Raw genomic sequence first — 17,822 nt, 5'->3', positions numbered from 1 at the left:
AACTTTGTTTGTTTGAACAATGCTGTTGCTGCTGGACCATATTTAGTCACTGGGGCTCGGGGTGCTGGCCTGTGCTCGACTTTGATAGTAACACAGAAAGCTGCCGAGATTCCACACAGACCCACTGTCCTTATATGGCACACACTGCAACCTCTCTGTTCAATGTATCCCCTGCTTTCTCTCCCTCTCCTCCTCCTCCTCCTCCTCCTCCTCTTCGTCTTGTTCTTCTCTCTGTCTTGCCTCTCGCCCTGTCTCCTGTGAGTTTTTCAAGCTTGGTTCCTCCTTCGTCTGAACCGCCGCCCCACCTTCCATGAGGCTGGCCAGAGGTAGCCCAAAGGTCTGGCAGGTTGGTCTTTATTCTGTCATCGGGTTTCTCACAAACACACACACACACACACATACACACACTGGGAGAACGCGTGCAGTTCCATGTCTGCCTGGTATAAAACAGACCCAGCCATCAGCCGGCAGCTTGATTTACTGGAGCAAACAGAACAGTGTCCTTATATAGGAAGTTCCATCTGAAAGAAGCTGGGGAAAGTAGGGATGCAGCAAGAGAGGGATGGAGGGGGGGCAGGACCGGGGGGGGGGGGGGGGTTGATAGTGGAACGCAATGTGCGTAATGAAAGGAGACCCTTTTGAAGGATGCACACACAGAAAGAAACTCACATTAATTATGTGAACTATGAGTTATGTGTATTGGGGGGGGGGGGGAGGGGGGACCTCTGTGGAGCAGTGACAGTAAAGGGAGATTCCTGTGCTGGGGAAAGCTGGTTTGCCTTATGAGGACTGATCGCTGATTGAATAATGCAACCTCACAGCGTGTGGAAGTGCAGCATGTGTGGAACTGGTTGTTGGTCCATCCTTTTTTGATGCCTTCTTGTTTTTTCCAACGAATATTTTACCTGAGAAGTTATAAACTGAGTGATCCTGAGCAATAACAACATAGATGCTGAAATTTAAGAAAACCGTCTGAACCGAACTGTTACTGTTTCTAATGAGGTACAAACAAAACATTTAGCTCAGCAAGGAACCATTATACCTCAGTGACTTTTCATAGACCAATAAAATATCGTAAAATCTGAATAAAAAAGGCAACCAATTATGAAAACACAGTATCTCTCTTATACACCGGTAGTGAAAGAAGAAGTGAGGCTCTTAATCTACAGTATATAAAACTAGAAATACCACAGAAGTCATTTAGTCTTGTGACAGTGACGATGGCTGGATTCTGGTGCATGTTGACTCATTGTCACTCTGTCATGGTTGTGCTGTGAAAAATATGTTACCAGATCAGTTTTAAAAATGTAACCTAAAGCAAAGCCTATACATATTAGTAGCAATATTCTTAACATAACAAACCTCTGCTGTTCAGTGTGACTGTGATATAAGTACAGGTATAGTATAAGTAAAATCCTAACTGTAAAGTAGACAAATATACTTTGCCTTACCTGCTCAGCTACAACAGTAAAATGCTGCTTACACGTTGTGGTATCATGAAATATAAATATTCCACATTAGAGTTTGTTATAAGTTAATATAATAATGATACAGGCTTCAATCACAGGGGCATATTACTGCAGAACAAATACTTGATACTTCAGTACTATTAACTGTTGATACATCTGTGCTTTTAGTTGAGTCTCTCTCTCACACACACATATTCTTTGCATTGACTTCCATTCATTATGCAAAGTCAGAGCAAAACCTTATCGCTAACCTTAACCATGACCAATTCATGCTGAAAGAGAATAATGTGGCATCCAGCTCAAACATTGCATTTAAGTCTAATAATGTAGCAATGTAATGTAATGTTAGGTAATGTAAATTAAAGTAAAGTAACGTAACAAAATTGAATTTAACGTAACGTAACCTAAAGTAAAGCAATGTATTGAAATGTAAAGTAATGTAAATTAAAGTAAAGTAACGTAACAAAATTGAACGTAACGTAACGTAACTTAAAGTAAAGTAATGTATTGAAATGTAAAGTAATGTAAATTAAAGTAAAGTAACGTAACAAAATTGAACGTAACGTAACGCAACTTAAAGTAAAGTAATGTATTGAAATGTAGTAAAGTAAAGTAAAGTAAAGTAACGTAATGTAATGTAATGTAATGTAATGTAATGTATATATAAAGTATAGAGTAAAGTCAAGTGTTTCAGATCTGTGTCGAGTCTCTGCAGTGCCTCAGCGTTGAACCTGCCCTGTCCTCAGTGCGCATGTCCTGCCTCCTGCAGATGCTGGAGGAGGGTCCGCTGGAGCAGCTCCACCCTGACACAGCGGTGCGCAGTTTAAATGCTAAGCCTGTGAAATGGTCGGGGGTCATTTGGACTGGTCGTGTTTGGAGTATAAACCTCGTCATCGCCGGCCGCTCCCGACCCTGACTCTCCAAACCCACAGCTCCCCTCTACTCTAATTCCTGCTCATCATGTGAGTATCATGGCACTGACCGCGCACTGCTGTCCTCTGAGCAGTGATGCTGCTGCGCTGCACTTGTCCAACAGCACTTTCACAAGTTTGATGTCTTTAAGTCTGGAACTTTAACTGAGGAAGAGGTTTTATGTTGTTGTCTGCTTTTCTTCCCCTAGATGTTGTAAGTAATCAAATTAAAACAAGAGTTCGTTCAAGCAAAACCTGAATATTACTTTTGTGTCAGTCTGTAAAAAGCATTATTTAGAAAGTTATTACATGACCTGGTTGTTGACAAGTTTGACTATGCTATTTTATCACTTCTTTTAAAGAAAGTTATTGCAGAAATATGTGTCTAAACTTAATAAGAATAATATTTATGTAATGATGATAGATAATTGATTTTATGATGTGTGAAAAGAAAGGAAATCAAAAAGGATGTCAGTCTGTCTTTATGTTATTTGTATAAAAGGGGCAGGTGACATGAGATTTTCTGTCTTCCTGCTCCCTTTTCATTCATGGAATGTGTATAAGTACACTGAAATAAGAAAATAGTTTACGAACCTCAAAATATAAAAACAATACTTCAATTGGTGACTCGTGAATGAAATAATCTTTTTCATATTAATATGATACATTGTGTTGGAATAACTTAATAACTTTACTTAGAATTTTCTTAATTAATTGAAGTAATATTATAGATGGTAAACACTTACACTCGAAATAAACTGAACTAAAACATCATAATGTATAGATAGTTTTCATATTAGTCTCTGGGACTTTATAGAGTAAAGTGGTTTTAAACGGTACAATAACGCTGTGTGCGTGACACACTGCAGTATAAATGCTGCAGTAAGGAAGTGAGAGGAAGTTAAGTCTGGATATCTTCTCAGAGAAACAGACGTGATGGCAACCATAGTGTTTTCCTGCTTTCCAAATATGGTTCTATAAAAGCACATGTCTGTCAAAGTGTGGAACCTTGTGGCTGAAGATGCAGAAGCCGAAGTGAGAACTGACAGTTTTCACATGTTACAAGTGCAAGTCATCATTGATGTCACTGCGTTGGTTGTTTCCCTCATATGTGCACCTCACTTTGAGTTCAGCGAAGGATGAACTGCATATGCCTCTGTCAGGGGCACGACCCAGTGGCAACCTGCCAAGACAAACAGTGCTTGTGCTGAAAACACCTCTGACTTCGCATTTTAACATCAACGTGTCTCTGAAAGAGAAATTATGTGTTGAGCCTGTTCGTATTTGAACGGACCAGTTCTGCAGTCGCCGACCTTCTCCATGAGCCAAAAAGCATTTCCATAACGGGACAAATCAAGTGTGTTTGTCATTCAAGTCTATTTTGGTCTGCATGATTTCATTATTTTCATGCTCCGGTCTTTGACAGTCTCAGGAGGCATGGAAATCGAAACGTGTCAGGGCTGTTAAGGAAACGATAACAGGAGGAATATTTGCTGAGAGAGGAAATGGGTGAAATCATTCACAGGCCCTGAAGGTCGACCCCTTTCTCTTGGAGAGGTCACGCAGTCTCTAGGGGTGACATTTCCACTTGTTTATTATTCTCGATGGAGGGTTAAAAATAATGGCCTTGTATATTGGGCTCATTGTAATACAGTAATAGTGTTTTAACTTTACTGAGGAGGTCAGTGAGTGTGCGTGCTGCACGGGGAGCTGCTGTGTTATTGTGAGTTAGTTTTTAGTGTGGTGCATGTGAGCAAACCCCTTCCTTCCCCTTATCATCCTCTAAACTTCCAGTCAGTAGGTATCAACCGGTTATCCTGTCAACCCCACTTCAGACACCTGCCTTCAACACACCGGCTGAGTACAAAGCTGTGTTGACACAACAGAGAGAGAGAGAGAAAGAGGTGGGGGGCAGCTTTTCAAGGGTATTAAGCCAGGCTGGTCCGAGTTAAAGGGGGGATGAGGAGGAGGAAGTTGACTGGCAGCTCTGGAGGAGTGTCAGGAAAAGCCATGTTTACTCTTTTCTGCGGTAATCGCCGATCATCAAAGTATCAGCTGGTCCCTTCCCTGTTTCCTCGCTGCACTGGCTTTGCAGTTTTGTGGGGCAAACAGGAAGCGTCTGTCTCTGGGTTGAGTTCATATTCATACAATATGTTTCAGTAGTTTCTCGTGGTTTTGGTTTGGCTCGTCCCTCTGGTACATTTATGGGCTTTCTCAGGAGGTTCAGTGGCTTTTTTTATATTGTTCCCACTTCCCACTCAATTAAACTGTGGGCCAGTCTGTGTGAAGTGAGTAGGCTAAACAGCCTGTGGACAAGAGACAGTCCGTAATTCAGAGGCTCATCCAGTCCCACACATCATAACACGGTTTCACAGTTATATCATCCTTACTGGAACAGTGTAGTTAGGTTGCTGATGGATTTGTGTAGTGCAGGACAAGGGGATGTATTGGAAGCACTTACTAAAGCTGTATTTCTTATTTATGTTTGTCAGGAGTCATATGCGCTTATTACTGTTTGCACTTTGCATGGCCTCCCACCGCAGGTACGGCTCCCAGAGTCCCAGACACTTGTTCATATTTCAGCTTCTCACTGCTGCATTTAAAAATGACATGATAGTTAAAGCTCCGGGCCCCCGTCAGGCTCGCTGCCCCACTGTTATCATTTTGGAGTAAACGACGAGGCCGGCGAGAGACATACTATTCCCTATATGGGCTTTGTTTGGGAGTTCACTTGCCTCACTGTTTAGGTCCGCAGAAAAGAGTCCTGCTCCAGACAAGGGGTCCATATATGGTCATCACAGCACGAGACTGAAGCCTCCCTGCACAGAGACAGGGAGACACAGAGAGAGAGAGACGAGGAGGGGGGGAAAGATGAGGAAAAAAATGACTGATGTCAGTTAAGCAATGCCTATGAGTATGAGCACATGACAGTGAGTATTAAAGATTTGGGGATATTTCAGATAAAGCTGCTGACAAAATGTACTTGTGTTTGTTACTTAGTTCAAATCAATTTCCCTGCATCAATCTCTCTATCTAAATTAGTGAGGGAATTGTTTGTATGTCTCCCTGGTGGTGAATGTGAAACATCCAACTTTTCTTCCTCTCTTTTAGTCTGTGTACGGTAAATACCAAAGAGTTTTTTCCTTGGGGCGAGAGAAGAGACTTTAAAGGTTTTCCTGTGAAACGGGATGTTTGGATGAGTAATGGTTAGGAAGTAATTGTTCAGAGAGCTCAGGAGAAAGTGGGATCGTCCAGTATCAAACCATCCCAGCTCTCTGGCTGCAGACAAAATGTACTTGTGTTTGTCACTTAGTTCATATCAATTTCCCAGCCTCAATCTCTGTATCTAAATTAGGGAGGGAATTGTTTGTATGTCTCCCTGGTGTTGTATGTGAAAGTGTAGGGTCGGGGGGGTGGAGGTCTGCGAGAAGGACTGCACTCAAGGACTCCCTGATGGATGAAACAAGTTTTGTAGCATGTCTCCCACCAATGGAGACTCATCATCTACTGTTGTGTTTGGATAAGCCTGTGCTGTCGGTTATTCCTAAAAGAAAAGAGGGTTTTGTTCATCTATGATGCGTGATACAAAGTGTGAGCTGTGACATTTTTCATTATAGTATTGTGCTTCTCTTTTCTTGCCCTCATCTTTATTTATTTCCTGCCTTCCCATCTTGCTTTGTTCCTGTTTGCCTGTTCTTTCCTATGTTACTTCCTTCCTTGCTTCCCTCCTTGCTTTTTGCCTCCTTTCTGTCTCTGCTCCACTCATCCCCTCCATTTGTTGCCCTCAACAGTTGGCCCTCCACCTTAATCCAAGATGTCCAAGAAGGCCCCAACCGGGGACGAGAAGTTCCTCTTTGTCGACAAAGACTTCCTGAACAGCCCCATGGCGCAGGCCGACTGGTCGGCCAAGAAGCTGGTGTGGATCCCGTCGGAGAAGCACGGCTTCGAGGCGGCCAGTATCAAGGAGGAGCACGGTGACGAGGTGCTGGTGGAGCTGGCGGATAGCGCCAAGAAGATGACGGTCAACAAGGACGACATCCAGAAAATGAACCCGCCCAAGTTCAGCAAGGTGGAGGACATGGCCGAGCTCACCTGCCTGAATGAGGCGTCCGTGCTGCACAACATCCGTGAGAGGTACTTCTCTGGTCTCATATATGTAAGTATACACCCCGAAAACATGTCAACACTCACAAAATCATAACTGGATGTAACATTACTGTAAACTACAAAGTTTGTATCTATTCTGAACTTCATTGATTAATAACCTTGAATCTGGAGCTTAAAACCACTGAACTATATTCTAATACTATAAAGGACATTCCTCCACCAAATGAAAGCACATTAGAATACACTGGATCCCAATTTTTATTTGGATCTGCACCAAATTACACACACCCATAAATATCAGTCCCCTAACTATGCCTGATTCTTTTCACCAGGATCCTTGAATTATTCTCAGAAAAATCAACACAAATGTCGGCCTTTGCAATGTTAAAGAAAGAGAAAAATATATCCTGGATCCAAACCAAATTTAGTGGGTCTTTCCTTGTGTCATGCGCCACAGCTCCACAAAATTGAATGGGAATTGCTTGAGTATTTCAACCTGTATAATTGCCTTTTCTTGTTCTTTCTGACATCTTTCAGTTGTCCCATACCAAAAAGACAAACATGTACAAACCGTTCTAAAAATCCTGTTCTTTCCCGTGGTCTCTTCTCTCAGACGTACTCCGGCCTCTTCTGCGTCGTGGTGAACCCCTATAAAATGCTGCCAATCTACTCAGAGAAGATCATCGACATGTACAAAGGGAAGAAAAGACATGAAGTGCCCCCTCACATCTACTCCATCACTGACAACGCCTACAGAAACATGATGCAAGGTGGGATTCTTATATACCTCATGTTCCTTATGTGATGTACGACTAGTAGGGCCACTCAGGGGGAAAAACATATTTGAGATTCAAGAGTTTGTATGAGTGGCTTCTCCTTACTGCTTATTTCCTACAAATGTTTTTTGTCCCTTTATTCTTGTAATATTATAACTTCTTTAATTAAATTAAGAGACTTTATTCTCTTAATAATAGACTTATTTCTCTGATATTTTCAATTTTATTATTGTAAAGTTATGACTTTTGTCTTGTTAAAGTTCTCAAAGATGTTAAAGTTCTCGAAATCACCAATTTTTTTCCCCTCACGCGACACTAATACTCCATCATAGTGACGTCCCTGCCTCATTCAGTTTCTTTTTATGTTTACCCGCTCGTCCAGTGGGTTACTCCGATCAGGTGGAAAAGAGACATCGCTAATTGTCCCAGTTCCTGTCTGTGCTTCTTGTTTTTGGTAGCTCTGTCTACCCAGTGCTTACCTGAATAAGCTCCAGCTTCTACTGCGTGGAAATCCTCAAATAAACATGAATGGATCCTATTAAATTGAGGCATGACAAAGCAACACAGGAGCTGGTGTAGAAATCGTCGACACCTCCCTCACATTACAAAGCAAGCAAGCTGCTGGCCTCTTGAGTTTTTGTGTCAAATTGAAGTGTTGGCTTGTAGCTTTGAGGCCTTGGTGTGGGTGAGCTGTGGTATCAGCTGACAGAAGTTTAGATTTTTCTCACTGGGCGATGACAGTTTGCAGCCTTTTAGCTCTATCATGTTCACAAAGTGGTTGATAAAAACCACAAATGGCCCAGTGCTGTCAGTTTCAAATGCAGAACTGTGTTTGTTATTACGTGCAGTCCAGAAGCTTCCTCTCAGCCCCATCCCTCTGCTGCGACTTCTTTACAAAGGTATGAAAAAATGATAGCATAATAAATTCTAAAAGATAATTTTATGGACTGTTTCAGAGTCAGTGTCTCGTAGAGGTGGCGATAGTGGACAGTCGGCAGAGTGTATCTTACAGTAAATGGCTCTGGGCCTAACCCTGCAGTGGTACGACTTCAGAGGGGCTGGTTTCCCACAGAATCTGTTTCTCGTGCCTCCAGGGGGTCATGCCCACAGGACTGCATGTTGACGTGAGGATGTTCTCTCAGAGGAGTTGACATCTGGATTGAGAGATGGGTGGACGGCCGTGAAACATTTCCTGTTTCAGCAACCTCCCCTTCCTCGTTCAAATCTTCCAACATTTTTCTCTCTCTTTGAGTCTGTGTACTGTAAATACCAAAGAGTTTTTACCTTGGGGCGAGAAAAGAGACTTTAGAGGTTTTCCTGTGAAACGGGATGTTTGGACGAGTAATTGTTAGGAAGTAATTGTTCAGAGAAAGTGGGATCGTCCAGTATCAAGCCCTCTCAGCTCTCTGGCTGCAGACAGAGATGCTGAAGGTCTAGTCTTAAAATAGACAACCCGAACGGATGATAATGCTAAAATAATGCCAACTAAACAGCTAAGTGGTTTTATAAGACAGCGGAGATGTTTGCCCTCTAGTACAAAATGCATTTCTTAAAGAAGAAAGTTTGGAATCCAGATTATATTTTGTCATACATACTGGTAGATACACATTTGTGGGACTTGTGGGACTTTTATTTGAGAATGTTGACAGCATCAGCAGCAAATTCCTCCTACAGCCTCTGAACTAGCTCTCAGCAGTCTGAGACTTCCCATACTTGTCACTTGTCTGTCTGTGTTGATGATTTCATGTCAAGTCTGTCAGCAGATTAATTTAGTCCAGTCCATTCATTGTAAATTTTAGCATCACTGACAGAATATTGACACTGATATGTGACTGATGCCCAATCAAGATGATTTTGATGATTTACAGAAGAAAAACATAAATATACGACTAGAATGTCACTAGTGCATTCCTCCACCAACAGACCCCTTATGAAACCACATTTACATCTCAATTTCCATTAGCATCTGCTACAAATTGCACATAATCGTACATATTAGTTATACTTAATTAATCTTTTTTTAATTGGGATCAATGAAATATTCTCTGAGAAATCAATGCTAAAGAAACTGAAAAACATCCTGGATCTGCCCCTTGATCCGCACGTCATCCTTCCACCAAGTTTTGGGGTAATCCATCCAGTAGATTTTGCATAATTCTGCTGTTCATGTCCATATTATTCACTCTATACTGATCACAGATATAGAACACCAAATGCATGGTCCCCACTGTACCCACTACACTGGTGTTGTCACTTCCTGTCCATCTTCATCTCTAGGAGTTAAGCCACACACGTTATGAAAGTGCATTCGGACTCATGATGAAAGCTGAGCATATAAAGGAAACTGATAATGAATGTGACAGGTTTCTGGCAGCTCCTCGACAAGACTGATCATGTGAAAGGAAAATACAGAAGCCTAAGAAAAGCAGCTGCGATTACATCCAGCTCTAATCTGTGGATAATGTAAAACCAGAGTGACTGTTAATATAATGCTCCCTTTCCTGACTTCCTTATTTTTTTTTTTAAAACCTATTGTCATTTTAAATCCCTAAATCTGGTTTGGCTCTTTGATGATTGGGTCTTTAAACTTAATGCTCTAATGCTTACTTAAAGAACTCAGCTGTCACTAATGAGTATGTGTACATTGGAGGGTTTTACTTGGCCAGTACACAGAAAATTTTGGTATTTTGTACAACAGCTATGGTGTGTAAACACAGGCTCACCAGTAAACAAGAAGAGGGAGGATTGATTGGTGTTTGTGAAACTGTTTGGATTACTCTTCATCAACACATCCCTGGAGAGAAACACAGATACAGCTGCAACATAAAAGTATTTTTCATTTGATAGGAAAATCTCACACTTGTTGGCACCCAGGAAACGTTGTTCACTACCAAGAATGTGTTTTTTTTTAAATTTCAGACTAAACAAGTCATGATATATGAAATGGCGATTGATATTTTAGCTCAAAGACCACCCATTCAGCTTCGGAATTCAAGACACAGCTTTAAGCTGCTTTACAAGCAAGTAAAACTGATGAAGTAAACAGCAACAGCAGTGACAGCACGGTCAGTTAATACATACAAACATAAAGGCATAAACAGAAAACACGTAATAAGTAAAAAATGTCACATAAAAGTGAAGCTTTAAAGCAACACAACGCAAGTTTCACTCTCTGCTACATTCTGGCTCCCCCTACAGGTGGGATTTATAATTCACCGCCATAAATACGAGTTGCGGTCTGAGCCTGCCCGTGCACACAGCTGTACACACGTTCATTAGTTGACACCTTTTTGGGGTCCAACAGTAAATGTTTTCACATTCATTGCATTCACGGAGGAGAACAGTAGCGTTACAAGCTAACACATAAGCAAGTAGCCAACGCAGTTTTCGATATCCGAGCATGATGTGTATATAATCACATGGAGGTGTTTGGCTAACTTGTGATGATGAACTAGCGAGTCGACAAATTCACGTACACAGCCCAACGTCAAGCGAGCAGAAAAGAGCAAAATGAGTGCTAACTGATGCTAACTGCAGTAAAAAATAAGTTTTAAAGCTTAATATTTAATCCTAACACTTTTCTAATAGACATGTTTGTTTTTAATCCTTGTTTCTGAGATAGTGTAAGTATCAATGTTTTCATCCAAAAGGTTACCAAAGGTTGAGGATAAAACTGCACATCTATCAAGCCCTTTGAACATGTATTATATAACATGGCTGACAGGAAGCTGTTATTGTTGCTGCATTAGAAGGCTTTCCCATGAAGAAGTGGCCAATGAAGCAGGTCGTTTAACATTAAAGTGGAAGTGGTGCGTGGCTACAGCAAATCCAGATAACTCTCCTCAGCTTCGACACATTCTTCCTCCAGTCTTGGCTGAGATTCCGCTCCTTGGAAAATGTTCCCTCAGACTTTGATGTGCCGGAGATAAAAATGTGAAATTCCCAAAGAGAGTGTTTGTGTCTCGAGCAGCTGATGACTGATGTGTTGTCCCTCTGTGCTCCCAGTGTTTACTGTACGTTACCGCATAAGAAAAAAGACAGTGAAACTTTCATGTGAGATTTAGATTTTTTACTGTCCCCATGACAGAATCAGCTTCACAAAGATATTCATAACATTTTGCCCCATTTTGTTGCATCTGTAGGACCATTTCCGGCATTAACAGGACCAGTCCACCTCAAGGGGACCAAAGACATGCAGTCCAATGAGACTAAACTTAATTTTCAAAGTCTTGGTTAAGATTAGTGCAAAGATGTGAATTGTGGTTAGGTTAAGGTTAGGGATATATATGCAATGGTAATGGTAAGGTTAGGCGTAAGGTTTTGGTTAGCTCTGTCCAGAATGAATGTATGTCAATAGAAAGTCGGAATAAGGGTGTGTGTCTGTGTGTGTGTGTGCTTGTAGTGAATGACAGTATGAAGCTTTCGATGCTTTGCTGTATTAAGAAAAATGTTTTGCAGCTTTAAGGTTTCACTTACTGAGAGTTTTCATGTCTGACTGCAGTTATCTTTTCATTCAGCATTACTCCCTGTACTCCCCCAGGGCTGGATTGTAATGAAGGATACAGTTACAAAATAGCCGTACATGGACTTGTGTGTATTCTCCCAGGAGTATTTTGGAGTCAATATAATGAGTCATTGCTCAGCACATTCTGAGTTGATTTTTATGGTTAGAAATCTAAGTATTTGTGGGAGTTACATATTTCTTTAGGCACGGGGGAGCCTTCACAAATGAGCTTTGAACTGAGTCCCAGCTGGTGTCTAAGTTCTACACCAGACTGGTCTTTATTGTGATCTTTATTAAGTGTACTGTGCTATTGGGCATAACTGTACAAATGTCCTCTGGCCAAGCGTGAGCGGGAAAAAGAAAAGTCCTGTGAATGTTCTCGTGCTACATAATAAAAATGATGTATATTTAATCTGGCTATTGCAGATTCCTTTGATTTACCACCTAATCTGTCTGCTTTTATAGAGTGATCTGCACACTCACTTACAACCTGCATATTTGTAGAATCCGTTTTTCATACAAGACGTCTAACTCTGTAAAATGTCTTTGTTTCCGCAGATCGCGAGGACCAGTCCATCCTCTGCACGTAAGTGATCATCTGTCACCTCAAAGTCTGTGTGTGCGTTGTGCTTGTGTGGAGGAACAGTTACATAATGATCGTGTAAACACATAGTTAAACAAATAAGATTCCTGTCTGGTCTCACAGTGTCAGCCACCAAGAAATCACTCATAATGTAACAGTGGTATGTGTTTTTCTTGTGTTTGTTTTGAGGACGTTGTTGGCTGTTTTCTTCGGTTTTTCCTGCTTGTCGCACTGTGCAATTGAGATGTGATTAAATGGAGCCCAAGTGAATTAGCATGAATGCGTCCGCAGCTCTCCCTGGGGGCCGTGGCCTTGCTCTCATCACAGACTCTCGGTCAGGAAGTGTGCCCTGCGTCCTGATGGGAGAACCAGATTAGATCTCCAAATGTTTGGGCTCCATTCTGACAGTTTATTTATTTTAAGCTAATTCTTGAGAACTTTGGCAGGGTGATTGGAAATCCAGGGACAGACAGGCTCCTTTTGTCAGGCAATAATCTTTGGATTTTGATTCAAAGAACACAAATACATTTATCTTTTTTTGTCCTTTGTATGTTTTAATGGCTTAGTAGGCTTTGTTATGTTCATAATTGTTGTGTGTAAGTATGATTAGATTAATTTCGAAAACAGTGTATTTACCTCTTTTTCTATAGGATTCATTCCTAGTTTCTCACATTTGTTTTTCTCACTGGCTTATGATCTATGTTTATTTCAGTCCACTTCTACTGTAACTGTACAGCAGGAGAATAACTTCAGAAAGGAAAAAACTACTTTGAGCATAAAATAAACAGAATCGAGCCATTATGTAATATATATTGAACATAAACTTTCTTTTCACTGAGTCCACTACAGTCACTGTAAATTAGCTGATGAGCAGTAGATCCTAAATCAGGGGCCATCAAGGGGCCACAATTGACATAGAGGGGCCAATATGTCCCATGCACAATTCCTGATTCAGTAAGGTGCACATTTAAATCATTCCTTGTTTACTGTTTGCTCTATAGCTTTTAGCAAAGCCAAAGTTCATTGAATATATTTTGAAAATCTGTCCTTGTTGAAACATATTGTGTCCTTCAAAAAAGCTTAAAAATATTTATATTCTTAATACGTCTCATTTATTGTGAGCTTTGTTAGTAAGTGACTGGTTTATTTAAAAAAAAGAAAAAGACTATTGGCAGGAAAAGGGCACTTCAGGGGCCATTCAGATTGAGCTGAGGCCAGTGCCCCCCTGATGCCACCCCTGGATCCACCCCTGGGCTAGCTAACATGATAATATTTACTTTTTATCATTGAGTTAGATAAAATAAGGAAATGAGAGTTAGGGCTCTTCCTCCTCAAGTATCTTTTTTAAAATTCTAAATGAAGTGATGCCAGGATCATCACATCAGTCCATTTCCTCAACTCTCAAGCTTCTTTATCAGAGCGAGATTGCGGAAAGGTTATGTTGAATTGATGCCCGTCTGTGTGTGGACTTGTTGTTAGGTATTGTTAGGTATACAGACATGTTAAACTGACTCTTTGATGCTGATGTGACAAAACTTATTAGGAGCCTCACTTTGAAACTGTCCAAAGTGATGAAGTGTAAGTGATGTGATACAGTCGAGCTGAAACACAAACTCTGGCTCGCTGTCCGTCAGGTCCACACACACTTTGAGCCACAGCAGCCAGCAGCCGAGCTTCAGCCTCAGCCGGCCTCTGGAGCCATATATGGCAGAAATGTTTCTGGTGCGATACATGGAATGTCATGTATGTGTGTGTGTGTGTATGTGCGTGCATGTGTTAGTGTGTTTAATTGCAGAGTATGTTCTTTGCCAGAGTGCTTTTACAGTAGTTCATCACAGAGGCCTTGTATCTTCATAGTGTGAAACTCAGTGTTTGTTAATTGTCATAGAAGACTTGTGTAACTATACTTTTTTATTTCAATTTAAGGACTACATCTGATTGGTATGGAAATTATGGCGTAGTGCTGAATAGGATTTACTGCCACCGACTATAACTTACGACTGTGAGGAGGAAAACTCTTGCAAAACTTAGTAGTAGTATAAAGAACATTGTAAAACATTTCTGTCTTTTTTTTTAACTTACTCATACAAAAGAAATGATCTGACAATGTTTTAGAAAGGCTTTCTGCATATATGTGAATTCATTTAGTTTGGACTACTTAATGCTTTTTATGGAACTATTTAATACATCATCCAAGTGACAGATTTATAACATAAAACATAAAATATTTCTTGAAAAGCATATTAATTATATAAAGTAATAAATTACTTTAAACCAGCTCGTTTAATATACAATCAGAGACTAGGACATTGTTTATAAAAAAGAATATGGAAAAATCCAATAATTTTGCTGTCTAGTATGACACTATCACAATGGAAAAAGGGGATTTGTGCTGAAATACAATTGAAGTGAAACCTCTCTACTGGATTGCATTAGATTCCACAAGGGTTTCTACTGTACTTTTTGGACACAAACTATTCTGCAGGAATCTTATTCCTCAGATTCTGCCACACAGTAGCAGGACTTTGCCATGGGAAATAGCTGGGAGCAAACTTAAATCCATTCTCGAGATGTTGACATTGCATCTCAGCAGGGTCAGCAGTTTCCTTTGTTTAGTATTCATTGCATGTGTGTGAAAGACTGGACTGATAGAATGAATATAGTGGCCACAAAGTGGCAGGATGTTGCTCTTTTGTGATTCTCCAGTGGGTTCAAATGTGTCACACATATGGAAGAGGGGAAATCCTTTTGATTTATCTGTAGGGGTTTTTTCTTATCTGTTTTTTCTTGTAATGTTACGAGATCCAATTTAAATTTCAGAAGCCTGAAGTGACACAAACGAAAACCCGCCCCCACACTCCATCACTGGTTGCACATTTTTTATATATTTGTTTTGTTTTTTTTTTAAATGAAGTTCTCCACTCTGTCCTTTCACATATTCTTGTAATCGTAAGTGAAACGAGTACAGATGATATGCAGGGCATGCAGGATGAGACAGTTTGATGGACCATCTGTCGGAAAAAAGTCCCATCAAAATGTCTTCTGCTCTACAGTAGGAGCCTGGATGTCGTGTGTCCTCACCGGACCTGAACAGGACAGAGTAATTAGGTTCCTATCAGAGCTGCCAAGCCCCTAACATCGAGAGCATCCCATGCCTTTTATGGCCCCATACCTGAGAATGTGTCTGTGTACTACTGGCTGAAAGCTCTGGGATCGTTCAACTTTGTCTGCCTGAGTGTCCGAGATCATTTCTCTGAAAAGACAGACGTGAAGTGTTCTGGCTTCTGTTTAAAAAACGTTTGTGTTAATGATATTTGACACGTCGGACCAGTTTGAGGGTATCTGTCATAAAACTCTCATAATAGTCTTGTAAATGTCATATGAAGTTTCTACAAGCTACATAGACACTGGCTTTGGATAGGCACGAAGTAGCAGGCGATTCATTCTGTGCTGCTGACAGGTAGACATTTATTGAAAAGAGTAAACCATCTTTATAGACCATATTCAAATGGCGGCTATTATCCTTTGACATCACACTCAAGGTGGGAAGCTCAAATCCTATGATTTGAGTTTACAGTTTACATCAAGCACTTTGGCATTAGATTCAGCATTTAGCGTTAGATTATTAGCCAGATCCCAGTGTACTTTACTTCTAGGCTTCAATACTTGTGTCCCAGAGATGCATTGGTATTTCAGGATTAAACTGTCTTCTCCATTGAGGAGACCATGTTACAGTTCATTGTTAAATGCAAACTATAGCTGTTGTCTAATCACAGCTTCTGTGCTGTCAGATATGTTGTTAAACATTGAAACATGGTCCCATGACCCTCCAGGTTTTATCCATCCATTGTCTTTTCAGTTGCTGGTCAGTTCGGAGGCAGTGAAATTAAAACATGTCCGATTTTTCAGTGTATATGCCTGGATCCCAGCATGTGTGATGTCAGAGGAAAATAGTCTGTTGCATGTCGTACACCCCTCTCTCACCTTGGTTATTTCTTCACAGTCGACTGTGAAGAATGAAGGCAGCGATGCCAAGAAAAATCTTATCTTTTGAAAAAATGTTGCACATGATCTCCATTCAATTAACCTGGTTTATTCAACTGTGAACAGAGAACCTGCCAGTGCTGATTATCATTCCCTCACACTATATCTCCCCTCGCATCTTTTCATCCCCTTTTCGTTTTTTCCTCCTTCTCTAGTGGAGAGTCCGGCGCTGGGAAGACGGAGAACACCAAGAAGGTCATCCAGTATCTGGCTGTTGTGGCCTCATCACACAAAGGCAAGAAGGACAGCAGTGCTGTAAGTATCCATGTTCAGTGACCATGTTGTATTAAAGGTTAGGATATGCCAACCAGTTCCCTCACTATTCAACATGTCTGCCCAGTTTAATCCTGTATATCGCCATTTCCTCCAAATAGCAACAATCAGGAACACAGTTTGCCTACGTGAGTAAAGGGGAATGCCTGGCGTGTTTTTTTGTGTGTGGTGTTTGTGCGTGTTCCTTCATTAGGTTAGAAAAATGCATGAAGATGATGTCTCTGAGTCTCTGTTTGTAGCTGTTTGTAATAATTTTCATTTCAGCGATGGTCAAGATCCCAAACCTTACATTGTTAGCTTGAGGGTGTTTCCCCCTAACATTTGAAACCTGTGTATCTTTACCCAACCAGAACTGAAGTAGACTGCATGATCATCATCATCATAGTAGTGACTCGTAATCACTTTTCAGACCTGTGAAGTGTTCAGTGAAGGATGTGTAGCGTTGCATACTCTTGAACAGGTTCATTGTGTTGAGTTTTGTGTCTTAATCCGTCTTCTTATGAACACCCTTTCACTGCCAGCGGAGCTTAGAACTGAAGCCTCCCCGGCAGTGAAAGGGTCTCTCACAGATCAACGAGCACAGTGTGAGCATGCCCATCTCTTGTTGTTGTCTCTCAAACACAGACCCCCCTACCCTCCTTCCCTCCTCCTCATCCTCTCACCTTGCCAGTTGCCCTGACAGTGGGCCATTGACTGTCCAGTCCTGTAGACTTCACTGTACCTTGTGGTTTGCACAGTGTATAGGCGAAACCACAGTTCTTGTGAGACTCAACGCTCCAACTGGACTGAATTGAGCTCAGACACCTTCCTGATTAAATATTCTATTTGAGTAGGATTGTGACCAGAAGCCTAGCCAGACCTGGTATTAACATCCATCCTGAGTGATCCGATCACAAGTGCTCAACGCTAAGTTCAGGTCTGAAAGCTTCCAAATGCATCCTCAATGCGTCCAGAGACCTGATTACTCAGGCCACATTTGGAGGTGGCCTGGGATGTGGCCACGTTCCTTTTTGCTGTGTGATGCAATGTGTCCTCATATGAAGGACTGCCTACTCAGCTGATGTCCTGGACCTGCTATAGTTTATATGTATTTTTACAGTTCTCAGTGTCCATGTGTTGATTTGGAATACCGCCACAATGTTAACAACACCACAT

At 41.1% G+C, this 17,822-nt stretch overlaps 1 protein-coding gene across 3 annotated transcripts in view; it reads left to right on the top strand.

Annotated features, from left to right (window-relative positions):
* Positions 1-2,286: 2,286 nt before the first annotated feature.
* myh11a (myosin, heavy chain 11a, smooth muscle) overlaps positions 2,287-17,822 on the top strand; it is a 32,855-nt gene continuing 17,319 nt past the window's right edge. For 2 of the 3 annotated variants that reach the window (XM_034569849.1, XM_034570028.1), the window contains exons 1-6: positions 2,287-2,431; positions 6,172-6,536; positions 7,101-7,257; positions 12,326-12,353; positions 16,550-16,649; positions 16,769-16,795. In XM_034569849.1, the coding sequence (XP_034425740.1) occupies positions 6,195-6,536; positions 7,101-7,257; positions 12,326-12,353; positions 16,550-16,649; positions 16,769-16,795 (654 nt within the window). In that variant the 5' untranslated portion in view covers positions 2,287-2,431; positions 6,172-6,194. The remainder of the gene's footprint in view (positions 2,432-6,171; positions 6,537-7,100; positions 7,258-12,325; positions 12,354-16,549; positions 16,650-16,768; positions 16,796-17,822) is intronic. The other variant, XM_034569938.1, reaches the window with a different exon arrangement.

Source organism: Hippoglossus hippoglossus, chromosome 1 (genome assembly GCF_009819705.1).
Source record: "Hippoglossus hippoglossus isolate fHipHip1 chromosome 1, fHipHip1.pri, whole genome shotgun sequence".
NCBI lineage: Eukaryota > Metazoa > Chordata > Actinopteri > Pleuronectiformes > Pleuronectidae > Hippoglossus > Hippoglossus hippoglossus.
Note: the sequence above shows the minus strand (reverse complement) of the source record. Positions and strands in the feature narration are given on the sequence as shown.